The sequence below is a fragment of the Chrysochloris asiatica genome, unplaced genomic scaffold (genome assembly GCF_000296735.1).
Source record: "Chrysochloris asiatica unplaced genomic scaffold, ChrAsi1.0 scaffold00125, whole genome shotgun sequence".
Taxonomy (NCBI): domain Eukaryota; kingdom Metazoa; phylum Chordata; class Mammalia; order Afrosoricida; family Chrysochloridae; genus Chrysochloris; species Chrysochloris asiatica.
The window spans coordinates 805,644-831,527 of record NW_006408643.1 but is presented as its reverse complement, the minus strand read 5'-3'; the positions used below and the strand labels follow the sequence as shown (position 1 = coordinate 831,527).

At 50.1% G+C, this 25,884-nt stretch overlaps 2 protein-coding genes across 2 annotated transcripts in view; one reads left to right on the top strand and one right to left on the bottom strand.

Moving 5' to 3' along the window:
• Positions 1 to 12,976, top strand: part of FBN3 (fibrillin 3) — a 93,972-nt gene extending 80,996 nt beyond the window's left edge. Inside the window, exons 56-63 of the mRNA XM_006868999.1 lie at positions 387 to 512; positions 1,603 to 1,725; positions 1,893 to 2,009; positions 5,290 to 5,418; positions 5,661 to 5,780; positions 6,951 to 7,185; positions 7,877 to 8,027; positions 12,638 to 12,976. Coding sequence (XP_006869061.1) covers positions 387 to 512; positions 1,603 to 1,725; positions 1,893 to 2,009; positions 5,290 to 5,418; positions 5,661 to 5,780; positions 6,951 to 7,185; positions 7,877 to 8,027; positions 12,638 to 12,976 — 1,340 coding nt within the window. The remainder of the gene's footprint in view (positions 1 to 386; positions 513 to 1,602; positions 1,726 to 1,892; positions 2,010 to 5,289; positions 5,419 to 5,660; positions 5,781 to 6,950; positions 7,186 to 7,876; positions 8,028 to 12,637) is intronic.
• A 517-nt stretch (positions 12,977 to 13,493) lies between these two features.
• On the bottom strand, positions 13,494 to 19,987 carry CCL25 (chemokine (C-C motif) ligand 25). Its single transcript, XM_006868998.1, has 5 exons — positions 19,915 to 19,987; positions 17,965 to 18,088; positions 17,737 to 17,873; positions 16,227 to 16,273; positions 13,494 to 13,655 (listed from the first exon to the last, which is right to left on the bottom strand). Exons 1-5 carry the CDS (start codon positions 19,985 to 19,987, stop codon positions 13,494 to 13,496), a joined length of 543 nt encoding a protein of 180 aa, XP_006869060.1.
• Between the last annotated feature and the right edge of the window lie 5,897 nt (positions 19,988 to 25,884).

The following is a 25,884-nucleotide window of genomic DNA, read 5'->3' as shown; positions in this document are numbered from 1 at the left end:
TGTGCTCTGTGTGTGCGAGCTTATTAGTGAGCATGTGTCTGTGTTCTGAGCGTGTCAGCTGAGTATGTGTGCTGGTGTGTGCTCTGTGTGTATGCTAACTCACAAGTGCGTCAGTGAGGGGATGCAGTGACATTGGTGGGCTTGGGAAGGACGTGTCTTTGTGGGTGTGTCTGGGAACCAGAGGAGCCACCAATACATTTGTCCCTGTGGTTCTCGTCTGAGAAGCCCTGGATCCACACATGCTGTGCCCCGGGACAGGTGTTTGTCCCTCTGCCACCCCCAGGCATGCTCAGTGTCCAGGAGGGGCTTTTCCTGGGTCCAAGGGGTGCTGGGCTGCTTGTGAGCAGAAGGAGGAGGTGACCAGCTGTGACCCTGCTTGTCCCCAGACGTGGACGAGTGCCGTGTGCTGACCCACCTCTGCTTCCATGGCGAGTGCATCAACAGTTTGGGCTCCTTCCACTGCCACTGCCAAGCCGGATACACACTGGACACGACCACCACAGCCTGCCTGGGTGAGCCCCAGGCCCCACCCAACTCCTCACACCCTAGCCTGCCTCCCAGTTAGCAAGGTTTGGTTAGCGCATTCAGCTGCTGACTGAAAGACTGGTGGAGTGAACCCACCCTGAGGCACCTCTGAAGAAAGTCCCGGCAGTCTGCTTCTGAAAGATCAGCCTTGGAACCCCGAGGGAGCAGTTCTACTCTGACACACCTGGAGCCAACATCAACTGGTGGTTTTGTTTTGGGTTGTCATTTACCAAGTGGTGCCCACACCATAAAGAGAATCAAACCTGAAAAAAGCGGCCAAGCGCCCCTGGCCCCACCCCCACCCCCCAATTTTGGTTTCTCTCCTGTTATTTTATACATCCAGAGATTGTCAGTTATACCGTCAGCTCCAATTCATGGTGATCCCATGTGTGCCAGAATAGAACTGCATCCCATAGGGTTTTCAATGGCTGAGTTTTCTATATGGGATCACCAGGTCTCCTGAGTTCTGAGATGCCTCCAGGTAGATGCAAATGTCTAATCATTTCATTAACTGCTGGACATACTTACTGTTTGTGCTACATTATATAATGGGTGGGTATTCGTGGGCATGCCTCTAAGTCAGAGACTGGCAAATAAGGTGCCAGGGCCATTTTTGCAAATAAAGTTTTAGTGGTACTCAACCCTGCCCTTGCTTGAACATACTCCCTATGTCATCTTTTGCACTTCAGCTGTTGTTGTTGTTGTTATGTGCCATGGAGTCGGATCCGACCCATAGCGACCCTGTACAGGGTTTCCGAGGCTGTAAATCTTTACGGGAGCAGAACGCCTCATCTTTCTCCCGCGGAGCAGCTGGTAGTTTCGAACTGCTGGCCTTAAGGTTCACAGCCCGATTCGTAACTACTACGCTACCAGAGCTTCAGCTGTAGGGTTGGGTAATTGCAATAGGTCATAAGGCCCACAAAGCTGAAGATATTTACTTTCTGGCTCTATCTAAAAAGGGTTTGCCAGTCTTTGGAGTGAGGCTACTTGTAGGAAGGCCAGGGTGCAGGATGAACCCAGGCCCTACATGGCGTCCCTCTGACCCCCCTGCCCACCACCCACCACCATCTCCTCTAGATGTTGATGAATGTGGCCAGACCCCCAAGCCGTGTAGCTTCCTCTGCAAAAACACGGAGGGCAGCTTCCTGTGTGCTTGCCCCCGCGGCTACCTGCTGGAGAAGGATGGCAGAACCTGCAGAGGTGATGTGCCTCCCCCCCCACTGCTCCCTGAGCAGCCCCACCCCTGTCTACCAGGGCTCATCCCCTCCCATCCACATGAAGGCACTCTGGGAGTTGGGTGCCACCTCAGAGGTGGCAGGAGTGACCCCAGGAGCCTGGCCTGAGCCGGCAGTCTGTCTGTGCCATAGACCTGGATGAGTGTTCCTCCAAGCAACACAACTGCCAGTTCCTCTGCATCAACACCGTTGGTGCCTTCACCTGCCGCTGCCCCCCTGGCTTCACCCAGCACTACCAGACCTGCTTTGGTGAGTGGATGGCCCAGCATTCCCTTGGTTGTTGACAAGTTAAATATCAAGTACCCCGTGTGTGCCACACACTGGGGACACGGTGCTTGAAACAGAGCCCTTGCTTTCACAGCCTGGCGCATCTAGAACCTGGATGTCCCAGTTCTCTGGTTTGGCTATCACTTTCTCACAGTTTAGGAGGCTAGAAGTTTGACTTCAGGGTGCCAACTCTTGGGGAATGTCTTTGTCATCAGTCTTCCCCTGGGCCTAGTTTTACTATGTAAGGACCCCAGGCCCAAGGACAGGTTCCGCTCCCAGCTCTTCTTTCTTGGTGGTGATGGATCCTTCTCATTTCTACTTTCTTGTTTAATCTCTTTTATATCTCAAAAGAGATTGACTCTAGATACAATCTAATCTTGTACATTGCACTCCATGTCATTAACACAACTGCCACTAATCCTGCCTTCGTAACATCGTGTTGGTAAGTGCCTATGAGTTGGTTCTGACTCATAGCAATCTTGTGTAGAGTTTCCAAGGTTTAAATCTTGGTGGGAGCAAAAAGCCTCATATTAATCCCATGGAGCGGCTGGTGGTCTTGAACTGCCAACCTTGTGGTTCACAGTCCTGTGCTGATGCTACAGTGCCACCATATTCCCCATAACGTCATATAGGTGAGATGTACAACACTTAACAATAATTACAGAGTCCTGGTTTGGCACTGTAGGATTGGCCCTGGACTGCTAACCACAAGGTTGTTGTTGTTAAATGCCGTTGAGTTCTAACCCATAGCGACCCTGTATAGGGTTTCCAAGGGGCAGCTGGTGAGCTTGAACCACTGACTTTGCAGTCTGCTGTATTAGCCCAGTGCCACACCAGGACTCCAAAGTTATCTGCTTGGAAACACCATAGAGGGTCTCTGTGAGTTAGAACTGACATGATGGCACTTAACAACAACAAGATAATAACATCTGATCACAAAATGGAAAGTGATGACATCAGACGACAAAATAGAAGACAATTTCTTAACACTGAGACTAATGACCTACCCAAGTTGACACATTCTTTGAGGGGTACACAATTCACTCTGTAACACTTGGAGATCACTCTAGGGGGCAAGGAGCTACACCCTCCAGCCTCAGCCCAGGACTTCTGCCCTCAGCTGTGCCCTGTCCCTATGAAGTGAAGTCTCTGTTCTCAAGACTCCCCATAGCAGTCAGAAAGCTCAGGGCTTACACAATCCAAAGAGGAAGCTAATTCAGAAACCAACACTCCTAAGCCCCCTGTCACTGCCCCTATTTCTAAGTGTCTTGTGGCCCCTAAGGAAGCAAAGTTCCCCCAAGAGCTGAGCTCAGCTCCTATTCAGGCCTCTCTCGTTTAGGGAGAGAGGGTCAGCAAATTCTAGCCCTTGAGCCAAGTCCGGCCGCTTGATTGCTTTTGTTAATAAAGTTTTATTGGCATGCAGCCATGCCCATTTGTTTACCTTTTGTCTGTGACTGCTTCTATACTACAATGCCAGAGTTACGTTGTTGTATCAGAGACCCACCAAATCAAGAATACTTAACAACCTGGCACTTTCCAGAAATGACTTGTTGATCTGGATTGGGGGACAGAGGGGCGTACTGTAACCAGTAAGAGAGTCCTTTACATCATTGCATAACTAATTCTCACCAAAACCCAGTGAGGATTAGACAATAGCACAGCCACTTCAGAAAACATTGGGATGGTTTCTCAAAAATTTAAGCATTACTCTTCTTTTATTGTTTGTTGTTAAGATTTCTTTTACTACCCAGCAATTCCTAGGTATGTACCCCAAAGATCTGAAAGCAGGCCCTCAAATAGATGCATGTCCTGCTTCCATGTTCCTTGTATCACTATTCACAATAGCCGAAAGGGGTTAGCAACCCAGGTGGCCCACCAACAGATGAAGGGGATAAATACAATATGGTCCGTCCATACAATGGAATAGTATTTAGCCACAAAGAGAAATGAAGTTCTGATGCAAGATATGACATGGATGAACCTCAAAAGCATGCAGAGTAAAATACGTCAGTCACCAAAGGACAAATAGTACACAACGCTGTTTGTGGTGACATACCTAAGCTAGGCAAATATCTGGAGACACAAAGTAAGACAATTGGTTGCAAGGAGAAATGGGGAGTTATTGCTTAACAGACACAGACCGTTTGGGGGAAAGCTGGAAACGTTTGGGAAACATACTGGTGATGAGTGTCCAATATTGGGAATGTGGTGAAGAATTATAGATTTTAAAATGGCAAATTTGATGTTATGCGTATTTTATCACTGTTATAACAACTACAACAACAATGAAACAAGTATTATGTCCATGGTATATTATTGTTGTTGTATGCCATTGAGTCAGTTCCAACTCATAATGACCCTCTATCAGGTTCCAAAAAGGAGCTCTGGTAGCGTAGTGGTTACGAATCGGGCTGCGAACCTTAAGGTCAGCGGTTCGAAACTACCAGCCGCTCCGCGGGAGAAAGATGAGGCTTTCTACTCCTGTGAAGATTTACACCCTTGGAAACCCTGTACAGGGTCGCTATGGGTCGGAACCGACTCGACGGCACTTAACAACAACAACATCAGGTTCCAAAGGTGTCAATCTTTATGGGAGCAGAAAGCCTCATCTTTCTCCCACAGGGCAGCTGGTGGGTGTGAACTGCCAATCTGGTGGTTAGCAGTTCAGTGCTTATCCTATAGTGCCACCAGAGTCCTGGCAACCCCCAGAGTCCTGGCAACCCCTTAGTAAGGGAAGCACAGAGAGGTTAGGTAAGCTGCCCACAGTCGCCCAGCTTTTAGATGATGGAGCTGGGATTCAAACTGAGGCAATCTGGTTTTAGACTCCGTGTTTATAGCCACTCTGCAATCCTGCTACCTGCTGTAAAAACAAAACACAAACTCATTGCATCAGATTGACTCGGATTCATGGAAACGCCTTGTGTTACAGAACAGAACTGCTCCATCCGGTTTTCTTGGGAGCAGATCGCCAAGCCTTTCTTCCGTGGTGCCGCTGGGTGGAACTGAACTGCCAGCCTTTAGATTAATAGGGTGAACGCACACTGCACCATCGAGTCCTTTATGTGCATTATACCAGTAAATGTTGACAGAAACGTGAAATATTTGGTGTGAATCCCATTTCACAAAAGAGGACACTGAGGCACAGAGAGGTTAAGGGAGTCTCCCACAGCCACCAGTGGATCTGGGGGTAGGACTAGAACCGGGGTGCCCAATATGAACCCCTAATCACCAGGCTAGCCTGCCTGTTCTCTGTCCTCTGCAGACAATGACGAATGCTCAGCCCAGCCTGGCCCCTGCAGCACCCTTGGGTACTGCCACAACACCCCGGGCAGCTTCCGCTGTGAATGCTATCGAGGCTTCACCCTGGACAGATCCGGCCGAGGCTGTGAAGGTAGCACAGGGTTGTGGGTTGTGACTGAGGGCTGGCAGGGGAACCAGGGAGGAGTCATCAGGGCTGCAGAGCAAGGCTGGCCCACTTCATTTCTCAGAGAGTGCTCCGCTGAAAGATGCTAAAACTGGGGTTTTGAGCTCTAAGAAAGAGTGCTGCACTCGATTAGTGATGTCTGCCATGGGTGTAGCAGTGGAGTGTGGGGACATGTTTGCTACATCTTTGCTACCTTTGCCCTCTCTCAGACATAGATGAGTGTGACGGGCCCCACCGGTGCCAACATGGCTGCCAGAATGAGCTAGGAGGCTACCGCTGCAGCTGCCCCCAGGGCTTCACCCAGCACTCCCAGTGGGACCAGTGTGTGGGTGAGTGGTGGTGGCTGGGTGGAAGCCAGAACACTGTCAGAACCATAATTATCTAAGAATCAGACCGTCTGCCCTGAAAGGTAGTGAGTTCCCCGTTAGTGGGAAAGCTGGAGTGTCAAAGGGCTGCAGAATACAGCTGACCACGTTCATTTCTCAGGGAGTGGTAGCCTGGAATGTTCAGTTAAGATTCTGAGACAGTGGCTCTGAGTTTTGGAAAGGAGTGCTGTAATCGAATAGTGATGTCTGCCATGGGTGCAGCAATGGAGTATGGAGATCCGTTTGCTATTTCTTTGCTGTGGCTGGTGCAGAAGACTTCTGTTTAGGGGGGCTACCCTTCTGCCTCACAGTTCATGCTTCTCTTTGCTGCTCCAGGCCCTCCTAACCTTCTTCTCCAACCTCTTCTGGACATGTCTCCTCCCACGGCTGTTCCTCCTCTCCCACCACCTCACAGACACTTCCTTCTCTGCCTGCTCTCCAGCTCCCTCTTGCCGACCATGGTGGGTCTCCAGCTAAGTTCTCTGTATTTGCCCATGTGGCAATTGCCCACTTTGGTTCTTGCCAGTCTTTGACCTCTGCTGACAATCCCGCAACCTGTCTCCTCCGCTGCATACTCACTCATTCATTCCTTTAGCTATTGCTTCCCAAGGGCCTGGGGATACTGAAGTGAGCAGATTACCCCTGGTCCTGAGATGTTCAGTCTAGTGGGGGGACACGGACATTCATTACAGTGGCAGTTCTCATCCTGGGGTGATTCTGCCCTACCTTCTGCCCCAGGGACATTTGGAACATCTGGAGGTATTTTTGATGGTCACAATCAGGGGCGGGTCCTACTGACATCAAATGTGTGGAGGCCAGAGATGCTACTCACATTGTGAAACACATAGGACACGTCCCTCAAAACACAAAACTCTCCATCCTGAAAGTCCATAGTGCTGAGGGTGAGAGGTTGTATTCGGGATCATTCTACAGCTCAGGGTTCATGTGAAGTTCTGAAAAGTGCTTCCACTGAGAGCAATGGGTGGAAGGCGACGGCGTGATGGTGTGTGAAGCGGGACCAAGTCTAGTCTGCGGGGTCACGGCAAGCTTGTAGAGGCTTTGACACTGGACTGGAGAGGATGCTAGGTGTGTGAAGGCCACCTGCGTCCCCTCCTTCTCCTTCCCTGCCTGCAGATGAGAACGAGTGTGCAGTGTCCCCTGAGACCTGTGGGAGTGCCACCTGCCACAACACGCTGGGTGGCTTCCGCTGCGTCTGCCCCTCAGGCTTTGACTTTGACCAGGCCCTCGGCAGCTGCCAGGATGTGGATGAGTGTGCGGCATGGGGCAGCCGCTGCAGCTATGGCTGTGTCAACACCCCAGGCGGTTTCCTCTGTGGCTGCCCCCAAGGCTTCCTCCGAGCTGGGCACGGGTGAGAGATGCAAGCCGGGCTACAGACCCCCGGGTCTCATGAGTACACACACCCCACCACCACTGCAAAGCTGCTTCTGCCCGGGCACAGTGAGGCTCTGCAGCCCCCACCCCTTGATGTATAATTATCCCATGATGTTCCCGTGGGCTCCCACTCCACATCAGTGGACGCACACCTCTCTGTTGTTCACATGCATATGCACACGACTTGTACATGCTTACACCCCTGGGGACACATGTGTGCCTTCATATGTGCACACACGCCGTTCTCTCTGTGTACACGCACTTTTGCAACTGTCACACACCCTGAGCACACTGGGGTGTCACTCACATCTCACTATGTGCAAACATGCATGTACACGCGTTCATCTCTGAATGCAGGTGTTCACACACACCCTCACATAGACTGATATACATCTTATTTCCCTGCATACAAACATGCACACACACCCCACACCATCTGTGTGCACACAGGCTCCCACCTCTCCCAGGTGTATCCAGCAACACACACGCTTATTTGCACACCCTGATGCACACAAAGCCAATTGGGTACATGTGCAGAGTCATCTGTGGACAGTGTCCTGGGCAGCCTGGCTCAGAGATGTATGAAAGGGTAGTGGGTGGGGGGGCTGGCTGGGGATACCTGCCCAGGGTGCCCCTTGGGAGCCCACCCCATCCCCTTCTGCCCCCAGGCACTGTGTCTCCAGCCTGGGCTTCAGTTCCGGACCCCAGGACAGACCAGACACAGACTTGCTGCTCTCCACCGAAGCCTGCTATGAATGCAAGATGAACAGGCTCTCCCCACGGGACCGACCGAGGCGCAGCACCCACGGGGACCTCCAGGTGCCACAGGGCTGTACTGGACAAGGGAGCAGAGTGTGGCATCCCAGGGCCGAGCTAAGGGGTGGAGGGGGGGAAAGGCTGCAGACTCAGTTGGCCCAAGCTGCCCCCCACTTCCTGGTTGCTGCTCAGACCTCTTGTAGGTTCTCCAGTGGAATCTTCCCTGATTCATCGATGCAAGAGCCATGTCCTGGCTCCCCAGCCTGGCCTGCACCAGGGCCTGCATCCTCACCTCCTGGCTGGCAATGCCTTCCCTCATAGACCCTGCCCATATGGTGTCGTACCACGAGGGGCCAGCCAAGCTGTCTCCATGTTTTTCCTCCCCACCCAGGCCCTATCTGCCCCTCCACACAGCTTCCCCCATTCCACCCACCTCTCTTGAGACACCTGTCTCTCGTCTCCTGTGACAAGGAGCCCTGGCGGTGCAGAGGTTAAGTGCTCAGCTGCTAACTAAAAGGGTAGCAGTTGCAACCTACCCAGTGGTACCGCAGAAAAACGGCCAGGTGATCTCTTCCCCCTGTGGAACAGTTCTACACTACACACATGGGGTCGCTGTGAGTTGGAATTGTTCTGACACACACCTAGCACCCTGGCAAGTACGCCACCTCCAGGTCCTAGCCAGCCTTGAGGAAGCGAGTCCTTTCTTTGGGACCCTAGGAACACCTATGTAGGCTGATTGGCTCACCCACCCAGCATGGACCTCTGCACACATTTTCTGAACTCAGAAGACACTTGGAGCTGAGTTGGACCTGTACCTTTGTCACACCTAGCTGAGCCTTCCCTCGCCACTCTAGCTGAGACCTTGACCCCTGCACACACAGGGTTTACAGGGAGAGTGTTTTTACCCCAAAATTCAGCCAGGTTTTCCCCACAACCAGAGTCTCTGAAGCCCTACCACCATCAACCAAGGAATCTGAAAGCTAAGCATTTATTAAGCACCAGCTACATGCAGGCGGTGAGAATTTTACCACTGAATCATCACCACCTCCCCAGAAGTTATAGATAGATACCACTGTCTCCCATTTTACAGGTGGGGAAGTTGAGGTTCAGAGAGGATAGGGCATGTGCCTGTATCGCAGATGTTGAAAGAGCTGGAGCAGCAATTCCCTGGCTACACCGCCTGGCCTTTTCTTTAAGAGTGACCTTAGCCTTGCCAGACTGGCATCTCAGGACCCTCTGTGGTCAGTCTTTAGGGTCATCGCTTTATCAGTTGCCATCATGTCTGGACCACCCTTGACCACCCCTTGTGTGCCAGAGTAGATCTGTGCTCCGTAGCTAATTTTCCAGAGATAGATCTCCTCTGTGCCTTTCTTCTGAGACTCCATTGGATGGACTTGAACCATCAACCCTTCAGTTAGATCTATGAATCATTTCAAAGTATATGAAACATTTGCACCACACCCAGGGACTAAAAATATCACACTGAGCACAGAAGCCTGAGCTCACATCCCTACTAACATCCCCCAGGACTAAATTCCTTCATGCCCTAGATTTTATTGAATACCTGCTATGTGCTGGACAAGGGGGATACAGCAGTGAGCGAGAAAGACACAGGACCTTGGCATGCTATTATTCTAGCAGGGGAGACAGATAAGTAAACACAATGTATTTTATAAATACATGTTGCTGTTAAGTGCCGTTCAGTCTGTTCCAACTCATAGTGACCTTGTATAGGGTTTCCAAAGAGCGGCTGATGGGCTTGAACTGCTGATCTTGTGGTTCACAGTCCGGTGCTGATCCTACAGAGCCACACCAGGAGTTCATAAATACATATGTTGTCGCTGCTGCTCTTAGTGCCCTTGAGGACTACATAGAAACATACAAGGGAAAATAAAACCAGAAGTGTGGGATAGGAGGCTTGCTATATATACCACTCTTTCATCCTTTAGGGTTTTTTTGTTTTTTTGTTTTTTTGTTCTTAATTTCTTTCTTTTAAGCTTTGCTGGGAAATACTGGCTGTATATATATATATATATATATATATATATATATTACTCTTTGTTGTTGTGTGGCATCAAGTCAGTTCTGATGCATAGTAACCCTATCAGACAGAGGAGAAGTACCCCATAAAGTTTCCAAGGTTGTCATCTTTGCAGATGCAGACTGACACATTTCCCTCCAGGGGGGCTGCTGGTAGGATCAAGCTGCTGACCCTTCTGCACCACTAGAACCTCTGTATATGAAAGGGCTTCAAAAAATTCATGGAAATTTTTCATCATCTTTCAAGGCCATGTTTCCATGAACTTTTCAAGCCATTTCATTATTACTGCATAGCTTCATAAGGGCAGATTCCTGTCGGTCCATCTTGTTGCTACCAGCCATTGGTACTAAGAGTCAATGGAGTGGCTGTTAGGGGACATTTCTGGGATTGGCACAAGCAGAGAATGTTGTTGTTAAGTGCCGTCGATTCTAATCCAATCATAGTAACTCTGTATAAAGCAACTGGTGGGTTTGAACCATCGACCTTTCCGTTCAAGCCGACCTTGTGACCCTATCCTATAAGCTCCACACCAGGAAGCCATATGGCTTTGCCTGCAATACCCACTTACTGCCAGCAGGTGTCAGTAAGAGCACAGGTTTAAGCAACGCTCCCTGAAAGCTGAAATCTTCAGACCTGAAAATAGGAATGGCTTTTCCTTCTATACAATAGTAAAACAGTCCATTGGTATGTAAATTAGGCAAAATAAAACACAGCCCTGCCCAGAGCAACGGAAAAGAAAACATAAATAAACTCCTGTGTGATTTTTCAGCATCATCCAGGCCTGGGAGCCTGCCACTGGGGCTCAGTCGGTTTATTCAAGGCTCTGTCCAGCTGCCAGGATCTGGAAGGCACTCCAATAAAGAGGAGTTTGTTATCTGCACACAGGGACCTCTCAGGGAGTCCAGATCTGGAAGTACAACGGCCTCCCGGGAACCGGAAAGCTGCTGGGTGGCTCCTCTGTCTGGGGCTGGCTCACTCTTTTGGGGTCAGCTCCCACAGCAAGACTAAATAATACCAGCCTCCACAGTGCCTCTAAGTGACCTTAAGGTTCCAGGAGCAGACACCATCTGACCAAATCCTTGATTCCCTCAATCCAGGTTGACAATTCAGGAGGGATCGTGTCACCTTTGCCATAGGTGGGAAAGTTGTGCTTTTCCACCAGGGAACCAGCCTCGGCCTTCGTGCCTCTCTGTCAGGATAGCCCATTCACCTTTTGGATAGAGGCCTAAAGGGAAGGCAAGGGTACTAAACTTTTTTTTTTTTTCACTTGAAACAAACATATTGCTGTCAATTTACTGTGACTCATGAGGCCCCCATGTGTGCTAGAGTACAACTGCACTCCATGAGGCTTTCAGTGACCGACTTTTTCAGAAGCAGATCACCAGACCTTTCTTCTGAGGTGGCTCTGGGTAGGCTTGAACCTCCAACCTTTCTATAAGCAGCTGAACACATTAACCGTTTGCATCACCCAGGGTCATGTGCTGAGGCTATAAAGTCTAAGTTTAACTCTCTAAGAAACTGTCCAACTGTTTTCCAAAGTAGCTATATAGTCCCAGTATGTTTATCACTCAGCTGTTAACCAAAAGGTTGGTGGTTCAAACTCCCCAAGCAGCTCTGTGGGAGAAAAGACCTAGCAATCCGCTTCAGAAAGATGACGACCTAGAAAACTCAACAGGACAGTTCAGCTCTTTCACACGGAGTTGCTCTGAATCTGAATTCCATAGCACACAACCACAACACATAGGTCTCAATTGTTTTTCCACAGACAAGTTGCTTTCTCTGGACATTGTTTCTGTATCTTGCTTTTCCAGGTCTTAAAAGTCAGTCCAGCATCAGAACGTATAAATATAGCTTCTTGTTTGCAGCTACATACTATCCACCCTCTGGTAGCTTAGTGGTTATGAATTGGGCTGTGAACTGCAAGGTCAGCAGTTCGAAACTATCAGCTGCTCTGCAGGAGAAAGATGAGGCTTTCCGCTCCCATAAAGATTTACAGCCTTGGAAACCCTGTTCAGGGTCTCTATGGGTCGGAACCAACTCGATGGCAATTAACAACAACAACACCTATCCACCCTGTCAGCCAACAGTAATTTGGCTTTACTGTCTCCTGTAAAAGGAATCCTGGTGTGGCGCTATGGGTTAATGCACCAGACTGCAAAGCCATTTGAACTGCAAGGTCGGCAGTTCAAGCTCACCAGCTGCTCTTCGGAAACCCTATACAAGGTCACTATTGGTCAGCACCGACTCAACGGCACTTCACAACAACAACAAATAAAAGGCTTAGGAGCTCTGGTAGTGTAGTGGTTATGAATCGGGCTGCTAACCTCAAGATCAGCAGTTCGAAACTACCAGCTATTCCACAGGAGAAAGATGAAGCTGTCTGCTCCCATCGAGATTTATAGCCTCAGAAATCCTGTGCAGGGTCACTATGAGTTGGAACAGACTCCACGATGCTTAACAACAACAACATAAAAAGCTTTTCAATTGTTTCCAATCTTTTGCTGTTATAGACACAGCTGCCTGATGGCCTGTCCAAACCAGCTGCCATTGTTGATCGACTTGCATTTATCGAGCATGTTCACCATTAACTCCTGACTAGGTCTCTGACCAGCCACTTGATCTGTCTCCCTAGGTGAGCCTGGCCAGTCTGGACTCAGAGACCCCGCTGACCTTGAGCCTGAACCTCTCATGCCTGGGCCAGGTTGAACACATCCTGGAGTTGCGGTCAGCGCTGGAGCATCCCAGGGGCCACATCCGTTACATTATTGCCCATGGCAACGAGCAGGGCTTCTTCCAAATGTATCACCTCCGAGGTCTCAGCGCCCTGCAGCTAGCTCATCGGAGGCCGGTGCCTGGAATCTACCGGCTGGAGGTGGTGAGCGTGGCTGGGCCCTGGACCACGAGGCCTGATGGGTGGCCAGGGGCCAGGGGCCAGGCCTTGCGGCTGAAGGTATGGCTGCAGCTGCTCTAGGTGAGATGACCACACCTCCTGCCTAGTCCCAGGCCCTCTCCAGATACCACACGAGTATTTCCCGACCTGTCTCTTTCCACGGGATTCCAGGGGGACACTGCTCACCACAGAGCCTGGCCCTGGTCCCCTCCAGAGATGAGGGGTTCTGGCACTGGGAGGGCCCCATCACCAGCTGCCCACGTCAGACCCCAGAAATCAGGAGGCGTGAGACTAGGCCCTCAGGCAAGCCTCAGCCTCCCTGTCAGCTCAGGGGCCCCAGTTCACAGCCCCCCATCTTTCCTGGAGATGGTTAGAAAATGACCTGCACCAGGAGACCGAGGGACCCTGTGTTCGCAGCAGACAGCCAGACTCACTATTAGCTTGTGCACTGCAGTGGGGGGCGCCCCAGGAGCAGAACCGTTCCTCAGGAACAGAAGGGTCCACAGGGCCCTGACCATAATCGGAGACACACTGTACCCCTGTCCATCCCCCAGGATTCCTAGATGATTTCATATCAGAAACAAAGACAATAATAAAGTTATTTTGGGTTAAATCCCTCGCCTAGCAAGTTCTTGCCATGGGCAGACACCTGACCAGAGAGAGCCAAGGGCCCGTTCAATCGCATTTGGGGCTCTGAGGAGGAAGTTTGCAGGTGAAGGAAGAAGCTAGTCTCTACTGTGCGGGTCAGGGAGAACGGGCTCTGCCAGAGAACAGCAGTGGGGTTCTTGTGGCTTCACTAATAATGTCAGTTACTGCTTCATGACCACGTAGGCTGAACCAGGCACTGTTCTGCATGTTCCATAGTCACTGAGTCCACATGAGAAATCCCTCTGGGTGTTGCAAACAGTTAACCCTGCACTCAGCTGCTTTAACCAAAAGGTTGGTAGTTCAAACCCATCCCAAGTGACCTTGGAAGGGAGGTCTGGTAACCTACTAGGGGAAACACAGCCATTGACAACCAACCCTGATGTGCATAGCTCTACTCTGACACACACAGGGGCACCAGTAGCCAGAGTCGACCCCACAGCCACCGGCACATCCATATGATGGTGACTTAGTGGCAGAATTCTCTCCTTCTTTAAGCGAGACTGGGGTTTGATCCCCGACCAGTGCACCTCACGTGCAGCCGTGCGTCTGTCAGTGGGGACTTGAATGTTGCTAGGATGCTGACCTGGTTCCAGCAGGACTTCCACACTAAGAGACTAGGAAGAAAGACTTGGCTATCTGCTGTTGTTGTTAGGTGCCGTCTGACTCATATCAGCCCTGTGCAAAACAGACCAAAACATCACATCATCCTCACACTTGCTACACTTGAATCCTTTGCTGCTGCCACTGTGTCAATCCATAGACTTGGCAATGAACTTCCAAATCTCAACCAATGAAAACCCTGTGAATCACCATGGTCCTATTTGCAACAGACCATGGGGTGGTGCAGGATGGTGCAGATTTTGTTCCATTGTCACCATGGAGTTGTCATGAGTCGGGACTGACCAGATGACAGCTAACACGACAGCCCAAATGAAGTAGATGCTGTTGTCATCATCCCCATTTTACAGATGGGAAAACTGAGTCTTACAGAGCTTAAGACAGTTACCCAAGGTCACTTCAGCTGGTAGAGCCAGGGTCAAACTCAGGCAGTCACACCAGCATCTGAACTTCAACCACCACCACACACACACACCGTTCCAGTTTAGAGTTGTTGTTGTTGTTAAGTGCTGTCGAGTCGACTCCGACCCGTAGTAACTCTGTATAGGGTTTCCAAGGACCAACTGGTGACCTTGAACCACTGACCTTGCAGTTCAAACGACCTTGCAGTCTGATGCATTAGCCCACAGTGCCACACCAGGACTAGATATCGCAAGTGTCAATCTACGGGGTCCCCAGCCCCATGGCGGGGATACTCATCCTGCTAACAGCTAACGGGCAGTAAATGTGTATTTTGTGCTGTGCACACCACACCATAACATAGTGGCAGGTATTACCATCCTTGTTCCCATTTCATAGGAAGGAAAACGGAGACTTAGAGAGTTGATGGAACTTTTCCATGTAGCCTGTGATGGTGCCCAGATATGACCCAGGCTCTACTGAGTCTGTGCCTTGGTCCCAAACCACCCTTTGTTCTATAGATAGGATACTTTGTTGTCTTTGTTTGTTTAACAGTGGAGATGTATATGACAAAGCATTCTGCAGTTCAACCACTTCTTGCCCAATTCAGTAACATTGTTTCAATTCATCATCTTGTGCAAACAGCACTGTTCCAAATGATTCTCCCACCACTAACAGAAACTCATTGCTCCCTAAACAATGACGCCCCCCCCCATCCACTCTTGATAATACGAATAAGATCATATGAATAACCAAACTTGGTTGCAGCTCATGGCAACCCTATGTGTAACTGAGTAGAATGGCTCCCGAGGCTTTTCTTGGCTGTTGTGATCTTTTTGGAAGTAGATTGCCAGACCTTTCTTCCAGAGCACTACTGGGTGGGTTTGAATCACTAACCTTTAGGTCAGTGGTTGTGGCATGCCACCAAATCAGTCCCAACTCATAGCCACTCTGTATTGGGTTCCCAAGGCTGTAGATCTTTACGGGAGCAGAAAGCCTCATCTTTCTCCCACGGAGCAACTGGTAGATTCAACCGACTGACTTGCAGTTAGCAGCCCAGCTAATATTCCAGTATTCCACTGGATTATGGTTAGTAGCCAGTCCTTTAGTCCTTTAGGTTGGTAGGCAGTGGCAAGCCATTTGCACATGGTGGTGATGGTGTTTATGTGCTGTAGAGTCAGTTCCAACTCACCGCCATCCTGCCTAGGGTTTCTGAGGTTGTAAATCTTTACTGGAGCAGAAAGCCTCATCTTTCTCCCATGGAACAATTGGTGAATTCACACTGCTGACCTTGACGTCAGCAGCCCAGCTCATAACCCGGGGCTCCTTACGTACGGCTCTGGTCTGATACATTTGTCTTTCATTCAAAACGTCTCTGGTGTTGGGGAATCTGAAATAGTGTGACGTCCAGGGGTGGGGAGGGGTTACAAGGCTTGTTGAGTGACTGCCCCCAGAGGCTCTGCCTCAACCCACAGTCTGTAATGCCTGGCCACAAGGCTTTGTTCTTGGCCCCCTCCTGATCACCGTTTCAATCAGTGGGTCTGGACCATGTCTCAGAACTGCAAGGGCTTGTCTGACCATTTGCTGGCCTCAGGAGCGGAGCACCCAGCTGATCCTCATTTTACAGACAAGGAAAGATGCGCTGGCATTGCAGGGCTGGACTCACACTCAGCTCCCCCAGGAGCTGTCTCAGCGAGGGCTGGAGGCACACATCTGGGGCAGGGGGAATCACAGGAAATTGTGGACAGTTTCCCAAACTGTAATGGTAACTTTTACCCCAAAATGAAACATGACAAGAATAACAACAGTATTCCATCAAAAGATTTATTTAAAAAATTAAAGCAAATGGGAAATTCTTCAGTTATGGACGAAGTGACTTCTGGACACGTCTATCAGGAGATCAGTGGTTGTAGCTGAAGTTCTTATCTTCCTGGGAAAACACATCCTGGGAGAGGTTCTTGTACCAACCAGAGTTTTTCAAGAGCCCAGAGGGATGTAGGCAGGCGTGGTAGATGGTGTATCCTTAGGATTCTGACAAGGGACTTGAAACAAGACCAGGTCTATCCCTCCAGCTGCCCAAGGGACACAGTGCGGGGATTGAGGTCTGACTGGAAGAACTCAGAGAGGTTAGCGTGAAAAAGTCTCTGTATGACTGATGCTGGAGATGTTTGGGGTCAAGGTTCTGCAGGAGAGAACAGAGCATCTGGCAGGTGGTGGAAACCAGAGTGGCATCGGGGTTCCACCTGGAATTTCATTTCAGCCCTTACTGAAGCCCCTCCCAGTTGGGCACCTGGGTCAAGGTGATGGACACCCACACCTAGGACCCCAGTACCCAACAGGCCTTGTTGGTCCTACGGGTGAGCCCCTCGGCCCCCAGCAGAGATGACAGATACAGAAAGGGGCACACAACAGGAGTCCTTACCTAAATCCACTGCTCTCAGAGAGGGGACACCCCTCTTGCACCTCTTTCCAAGGTCGCTAAATTTGGGGACTTTATTCTGTAGGTTCCAGGCCTCCCCTTCCTCACCACAGTGTCAGAGCCTGTCCGAGAAATGTAGGCAGAGGCAGATAAGAACTCCAGCAATCCCCTTTGAGCCCCTGGATCCAGCTGGCCCTGAAAGCAAATTGCCAACGACGCAAACAACAAATCTACCACCATCAAGTCCATTCTGACTCATAACAACCTTGGACAGGGGTTCCAAGGCTGTGCATGTTTATGGAAGCAGAAAGCCTCATCCTTTTCTGAGTGGCTGGTGGGTTTGAACTACTGACCTTGCGATTAGTAGTACGCAGCACTCCTTGTCAATGACCCATCTGCCAATACTGATGAGTTTCTCATTTGCTTAAGTTTTCAACTCTGCCAACTGAAGGTGTCCCAGCTGAAAAGCTCAGATGGCCCTCCTCTCAATCCCCCACTCACCAGAAACTGGCCCTGTTTGGGGGCTGGGGGCAGCTGCTGGTACATTCTCATTGTAAAGTGCCATTAAGTCGATTCTGACTCATAGAGACCCTGTATAGAGTTTCTAAGGCGCGACTGGTGGGTTTGAACTTCTGACCTTTTGGTTAGCAGGTCAGTGCTTATCCTACAGCGCTACCAGCATGCTGGTCTCCAAGTCCTGCCACTGAGCTGTGAAGCTCAGAAGCCCATGGGCAAGGGACACTCGGGTCTCACACACCTTGGGAGGTCTTCCGGATGCCTCCATGGGTCTTTAAGAGGGACTTGTTCCTGGCATCTAGGAGCTTCATGATTTTCTGCACCCACTTGGCCTGTGGATCCCCACACACCTTCTTTTGTCTCCGGGGAAGGAAGAAACTGACGGGTGGAGAAGGAAGCCCAGGTTAGCGTGTAAGGGGGTGTCAAGTGGTGTGTGAGTCCTCCACCCAGCCCCTCCAGCTCCACTCACATCACGGCAGGCAGGTTGCAGCTCCCGCTCGCCTCCTGGAGCTGGTAACTCTGGGCACGTTGGATCAAAGACGGCCTTACACGGTGGTAGGGGTTGTAAGCCAAGCAGCAATCCTCAAAAGCACCTGCAAGCCACAGATAAAGCCCTGCACAGGTGCACCCTGGTTTGTGCATAGACCAAGACCCTCCTCCCAGGCTCCAGGGATTAAGAAGCTGCCAGCTCACCATTGACCCTTGATTATCAGGACAGTTGACAGATTAGAGAGGCCCCACATGGGGATGGTACAGAGTCACCAAATAAATAGAAGACCCAGGCCGCCTCAGCTCCTGCTTTGTGGCAGATGGCTTCGGATGGAAGACGCAGAGCTTCAAATATGGGCAACCTCTGTCCACCTTGTCATTGACAATTGTCAAGTTGAGGCAGACTCATGGCTGAGAACTGATGGACTCCCTAGGGTTTTCTTGGCTGTGATCTTTATGGGAGTCCGTTGATAGACCTATCTTCCATGGCACCGCTAGATGGGTTTGAACCATCCACAAACCATTTGTACCACCCAGGAGCCTCTGAGAAGTTCTCACTCTGTGTCAAATGTCTGGACACACACAGATGAGTTGGGCAAAGTCACCCTGGACACTGCCTGGGATTGCAGAGAAATGGATGGCTGCTGGACGGTGTGTGTGTGTGCTGGGGAGACACCTGTAACCGAGACAACCTGCCCTTCTGTAGAATGCTGGCCTCCTGGGTCACCGCTGGTCCCAGGGCAGGCAGCTCAGTAGGAGGAGTGAAGTGACAGAAGTGAGACAGGCCCCCTCGCATCTCCCAGCCTTGGTTCTAGAGCACAAGGGGGGGGGGGCTTCAGTTAGTTGCCCCCTGGCTGCAGAGCCCACGGCAGTATCAGTTTAACTGATAAGTAAGGTAAGCCCAGGCTTCCTTGTGCTTACTTATGTATCACTATTTTTTTCCACCATGTCACCACTGTTTTTCACCATGTCAAAGATTCTACTGCAAGGTCTGGCTGGTGTCTGCTTCTCTCCCAACCCCGCAGCACCTGCCTATGGAATCAAAGCTACTTTTCACATTGGCAACCCCTGGACAGGGACAGAGAACTCAGTCAGCAAGTAGGCACAGGTTTCCTTGAGCTTACTATGTCAGTGTGAACAGTTTCACACACTGATGTGGTTAATCCATGTGAAATTGCTCACTACAGATTAGTAAGTGAAAGCAAACCCTTGTTTACACCAATCTACCTCTGAAGCTCTAGAAGCTGGGGCTGCCCTTTCCCAAGATCAAAGGGACAGCTCAGATAACAGGACAGTAGTGACACAGCCCAGCTATATCACCTGGGGACAGGACTCTCGAGCTCTCTAATCCAACCAAAGGGCCATGAGGCAGCAGGTGGGGCCCCTGGACCCATGAATATCAAGGACATAGTGACCCCCTCTTGAGTCCCTGCAAGGTGGGAAGGAGGTTTTCCTGCAAGAAGCCCTGGGATTGGAAGTCATCATAGTAACAGTAATGGTTATCGTTGTCATTGCCCATTTAGGATTCCCATTTTACAGATGAAGAAACTAAGGCTTAGAGAGGTAGGCAGCAATGCTCGGTGGGATTGTGCAGGCAGCCGGGGGGTAAAGCTGGAGCTGGAGTTTACTGAATCGTTCTCCACAGCTCTGGTCTCTAACCCCAGCTCTGACTATAGGGTAAGATGGTAGGTAAGACGTGGCAACATGTCCCCAGAGGTAAGGGGTCAAGACTGGCTGGGGTCTTCCCAGGGAAGCCTGGTTGGTGGACTCTGGAGGCAGCATGGAGCCTCTGGAAGAAGGGGCTGGGGACCCTCCAGCATCCAGAGAGCTTCCCCTTCCTGACACACCAGGGCAGGGACCTGCAGAGAATTCAGTAAAGAGTGGGTCCGGGTGTGGAGGTGGGTGCAGACAGGGCCAACAATGGCAGTACCTTGGGTGTTGACAGCAGGGACCCAGGCCCCCACCAGGCCGATCACCAAGCAGGCCAGGAGCCACTGGTTCATAGTGCAGAATGGTTCTTCTCCCTGGGTACCTCAAGGGACTCCTTGGCCACCTAGGGAGTTAAGGGTGGTGGGTAAGGACCTCAGGAGGAAAGCAGCAAGCATGGGGAACACCCCCCTTGTCCACCAGGATCCCGGGAGCCAGAATGGGGACACAGGCTTGGAGGGACCTGCTGGCAGCCTCAGCCCTGTTCTGGGGAGGGACTCACCTGCTGGGCTTCCTGAAACCAATGCCACTGCCTGACTTACTGGGCGTCTGTGGAACTCTGCTGGCCCCAAAGGTCCGGCAGGCAGGCCTTTATAGGAGGAGCTCCGCCTTGCCACCACTTACCCTCCCTCCTCCCCAGCCACTCCACCTCTGTCCTCTCCTCCCCACTCCTCTTCTCTTCTCCCATATCTTTGTCCAGTATCAGGGTGCATCTGGAAGAACAAGAGTCAAAGAGCAGTGTGGAAAAAAAAAACACCTCCCTCAATAAACTAGCAGGGCATGGAATGGACGAGGGGTCCCCTTGGTGATGAGAGGCATTAGACAAAAGTGGAGCTCAGGCCTGGACCAAGCAGACCTTGAGAGGACTGGTTGGTCCAAGACCCCCTCACCTGCCTTCAGTTTCAGCCTTCTCCCTGTACACAGACCTCAGGCTACCTGGAGCCTGGAGAGACCCTCCACTCCCCGCTGTCTGCTCCCAAGCCGACTGGGTCCTGACTTCACTCCATGTTTTTCTACTTAAAGGCCATAGGGTGACTCAACATTTCCCAGATGAATTCTGGTTTTGAGAAGAAGCAAATCTAAGGAACCAGAAAGTAGGTGAATGGTTGTCGGTGATCACTGGGTGCCATCAAGTCGATTCCAACTCATAGCACCCCCGAGTGACAGAGTAGAATTACCCCACAGGGTTTTGTTGACTGTCGTCCCCTTTACGGAAGCAGATGGTCAGACCTTTCTTCCTGCAGAATTGCTGAGTGGATTCCGACTACCAATCTTGTATTGTTTGTTAGCAGTCTAGCGCTTAACCACTGCACCACCAGGACTCCTTCCAGGGACTAGAAAATCCCAAATCAAATGTAGGGTGAACAGGGAGTCATTGAGTTGATTTCAACTCATAGCCCAGGGTTTCCAAGGCTGGAATCTTTATGAAAGCAGATAGCCTCACCTGTCTTCCGCAGAGTGGGTTCCAACTGCCAACCCAATGCTTAACCCACTGTGCCACCAGAGGGAGAGGAAATGGGTAGTGACCTTTAATGGGTACAGGGTTTCTCCCAGGATGATGAAAGTGTTCTGGGATTGGTTAGTAGTTTGCCCAGATCTGCAAATGCAAGGTTCCCACAGAGCTGCACACTTTAAAGAGCTGAAGGTGTCTGAGAGTTAGAGCTCTCAGCAAGCCCTTATCTCAAACAAACAAACACACAGCAAAGAAAGACCCTGGTTTGGAAAGAAAAGCTGGCAGCCCCATGTAATCCTGCCTGCAGGAAAGAAAGGAAAACCCTTCCGGAAGGTACTTCCCCCTTACTTACACATGCACACACCCTAGGGTGGGGGTGGATAAAGAGCATTCACCAAAAGCTGTTAACTTTCATTCCCCCTCATCCCTGGTTAAGGAGCTCTGGTAACGTAGTGATTACGAACCCGGCTGCGAACAGCAAGGTCAGCAGTTCGAAACTACCAGTTGTTCTGCGGGACAAAGATGAGGCTTTCTGCAGAAACAGGGTTGCTAAGAGTCTGAACCAACTCCACGGCACATAACAACAACAACATCCCTGCTTGGAGTTAAGCAGTTTGAACTGCAAGGTGGGGGTTCACTGCTCCTCAGAGTCGCTGTATATGGGTTGGAAAGGACTCCATGGCACATAACAACAACAACATCCCTGCTTGGAGTTAAGCAGTTTGAACTGCAAGGTGGGGGTTCACTGCTCCTCAGAGTCGCTGTATATGGGTTGGAAAGGACTCCATGGCACATAACAACAACAACATCCCTGGTTACATCTGGCCTCCTGGGGTATTGACCACACCCTGTACCTCTTTCTAAGTGGCATTCAGTCGTGGTTGGACCCACTAGCCACTCCGTGGGAGAAAAATGTGTACTTCCCTAAAGATGTCCCCCTTGAAAACCCCACAGAGCTGTTCTACTGTGACCTACAGGGTCCCTGTGAGTCGGAATTAACTACAGGGGGCTGGTTTGGTTTGGGTAGGGGTTTCTCGTCACTCCGGGGATTCTAGGCGATCGGGCCTTGGCCGGGCCACCTAATGAGGGAAGGAGCGGTGATGGAGTCCAGACTGTTTACTGGGGGTTTGGGGGTCAGGTGGGTGGGGCTTAGACCTGGGCGGGGCTTAGCCCTATCAAGTCTGAACCCTTCGCGGGTGCCCCAGGCGGAGGCGCCCAGCAAGCCGAAGTCGCCCACCACCTGGGCTCTGCTCCTGGTTCTCAGTCTCCTGCCCGAGTGGGCGACTCTGGGCCGGGACGCGGCTCGGCTTCGCGTGGTTGCAGGCGCGGGCTTGGAGACGCAGCGTGGCCGCTGGGCCGGCCTTCCCGCCTTGGCTCGCTGACTTTGCCAGCTCTAGGTCTGTCACCCACAAATGTTCAGGGTCACCGACCCTTCCACCTGCAGCCTCAACAGAAAGGAGGGGTCCTGAGCAAGGGAGCAGGACGCAGGACAAACAGGAGGTCCTGGGGACATCGCGGGAACGTGCATGCTGTGGCACCCGGCTCCGGATACTTGTGGCCAGGCACAGACACGGTGCTCAGAGGGACGATCTGAACAAAAGCCCACAATTTTGGAGCCTGCATTTGGATCTCCTGGCTCTGAGCTGAAGGATGGGGAGGCTTAGCAACCATGAGTGTTGTTAACTGCCTCCCAGTGAATTCAGACTCACCCCACAAGTTACTCAGAACTTTTTGGAGCCCCAATAGGATTGAAGGCACAGAAGCTCAAGATAGCTGCAGACAGTAGTTGAGTCAGATAGGCCAAAGCCACTGCAGGAGGCTGAACCTGCCAAAGACAACTCTAGTTAAAAGGAGTTCTGCTAATTTCGTAGAAGCTAGTTGGAGTCCTGGTGTGGGTGCTGTAGGATAAGCACTGGACTGCGAGGTTGACAATTCAAACTCAGCAGTTGCTCCTCGGAAACCCCAGACAGAGTTGATATGAGTCAGAAGCAACTTGATGGCACATAACAACAACAACATGTGAAATGAAAAAGAAAAAGAAAAGATGATGCCCTGAGTTGTCATTGAACACCTGTTTTAGACCAAGTGATGAGTTGGACACAGAGGCAGATAGGTGTACGTGTGTCCTTCCCATGTGGGACTCCCCTCCTAGAGGGGAATGTTCACAAGACCTGCCACACGATCTGGTCTGTGTGACTACAGGAATATGTGTTAAGTCCATTTTATGTGTCAACTTGACCATGGTGCCCAGTTGTTTGGCCAAACACTAGTGTAGCTGCTGCTGACAATTTAGTCATTTGAGCTTAAGTAAAGTGGATTTGGAGTCCTGGTGTGGTGATGTGGGTTAATTCGCCAGACTGCAAAGCCGTTTAAACTGCAAGGTTGGCGGTTCAAGCTCACTAGCTGTTCCTCGCTATACAGGGTCTCTATGGGTCAGAACTGACTCGATGGCACTTCACAACAACAAAGTGGATTTGGAGTCCTGGTGTGGTGTGGTGGGTTAATGCGCTGGACTGCAAAGTCCTTTGAACTGTAACGTCAGCAGTTCAAACTCACCGGCTGCTCCTCAGAAACCCTCTATAGGGTTGTTATGGGTCGGAACCGACTCGATGGCACTTGTCAAACACAACAACAAAGTGGATTTACTTCCGTAATGTAATCTGATGGTGTTAGCGCCTGTCGAGTTGGCCCCCAACTCATGGTGACCCACAGAGACGAGAACAAAATACTTTTCCATCCTGTACCATCCCCACACATGGTTGCTAGGTTCAGACCATTGGGATCCACAGGGTTTTCACTGGCTGGCTTTTCAGATGTAGAGCGCCAGGCCTTTCTTCCTAATCTGCCTTAGGGAAGCTCTGCTGCAACGCCTTCCGCATCCTAGCAACAAACAAGCCTTCACTGACAGACTAGTGGTAGCTGTGTTTGAGGTGCACTGGCTGGGAATTTAACCCAGATCTTCTCTATGGAACACAAGAATTCCATCACGGAACCGCCAGTTCCTCATACACCAAACAACAAGTGGACTCGAACTCATGGCACTCCCATGTGTGTCAGAGTAGAACTGCAGAGTTTTCAGGGGCTGATGTTTTTGGAAGCAGATCCCCAGGCTTTTCTTCTGAGGCATCTCGGGTTGGAATTGAACCTCCAACCTTTCAGAAACTCCAATCTAAAGTAATGTAATGACCTGTTGTTTAGTTATCTACTACTGCTCTATCTCTGCTATTCATACTTAGTCACAGTTTGTTGCTCCATACCATCAGCCAAAACAAGGCCACGGGTAGATTGTGGAACAGACCATCAATTGATCCTATGCAAATTCAGACTCAAGCTGAAGAAAATGAAAACAAGTCCACGATAGCCAAAATATGACCTTGAATGTATCCCACCTGAATTTAGAGATCATCTGATGCATTAAACACTAAAAACTGAACACCAGAAGAGTTGTGGGATGACATCAAGAACATCATACAGAAAGAAAGCAAAAAATCATTAAGAAGAAAGAAGGAAAATATCAAAATGGATGTCAGAAGAGACATTGAAACTTGCTCTCCAGCGTAGAGATGCTAAAGCCAATGGAAGAAATAAGAAGGTACAAGAGTTGAACAGAAAATTTCAAAGGTCAGCTCGAGAAGACAAAGTCAAATATTACAATGAAATGTGCAAAGATCTGGAGTCAGAAAACCAAAAAGGAAGGACACGCTCAGCATTTCTCAAGCTGGGGAAACTGAAGAAAAAATTCAAGCCTCGACTTTCATTATTGAAGGATTCTCTCGGCAAATTATTAAATAATGCAGAAAGCATCAAAAGAAGATGGAAGGAATATACAGTCATTGTACCAAAAGGAAATGGTTATTATTCAACCGTTTCAAGAGGTAGCACAGGATCAAGAGCCAATGATACTGAAGGAATAAGTCCAAGGTGCATTGAAGTCATTGGCAAAGAACAAGGCACCAGGAATTGATGGGATAAAAATCGAAATCTTTCAACAAAGTGAGGCAGCACAGGAGGCACTCACTCATCTATGTCAAGAAATTTGGAAGACAATTATCTATCTGGCCAGCTAATTGGAAAAAATCCGTTGTGCCCATTCCAAAGAAAGGTGACCCACAGAATGTAGAAATCATTGGACAATATCTTTGATATCCTATGTGAGTAAAGTTTTACTAAAGGTAATACAGAAATGTCTGCAAGCATACATTGACAGAGAAATTACAGACGCTTTAGCTGGATTCAGAAGAGGACGTGGAACGAGGGATATCATTGCTGATGTCCAATGGCTCTTGGCGGAAAGCAGAGGATACCTGTTTACCTGTGCTTTATTGACTACACAAAGACCTTTGATTGTGTGGATCACGACAAGCTACGCACAACATTGCAAAGTATGAGTATTCCAGAACACTTAATTATACTCATGAGGCAGTTGTTCGAACAGAACATGGCTTGAATATTTGAATACTGAATGGTTTAAAATTAAGAAAGGTGTGTGCCAGGGTTGTATTCTTTCACCATACTTATTCAACCTGTATGCTGAGCAAATAATCCAAGAAACTGGGTTATATGAAGAAAAACGTACCATCAGGATTGGATGAAGACTCATTAACAACCTGACATATGCAGATGATACAACCTTGCGTGCTGAAAGTGAAACGGACTTAAAATATTTACTGGTGAAGATCAAAGATTGCATCTCAATGTAATGTTGTTGTTGTTGTTGTCAGGTGCCATCGAGTCGGAACC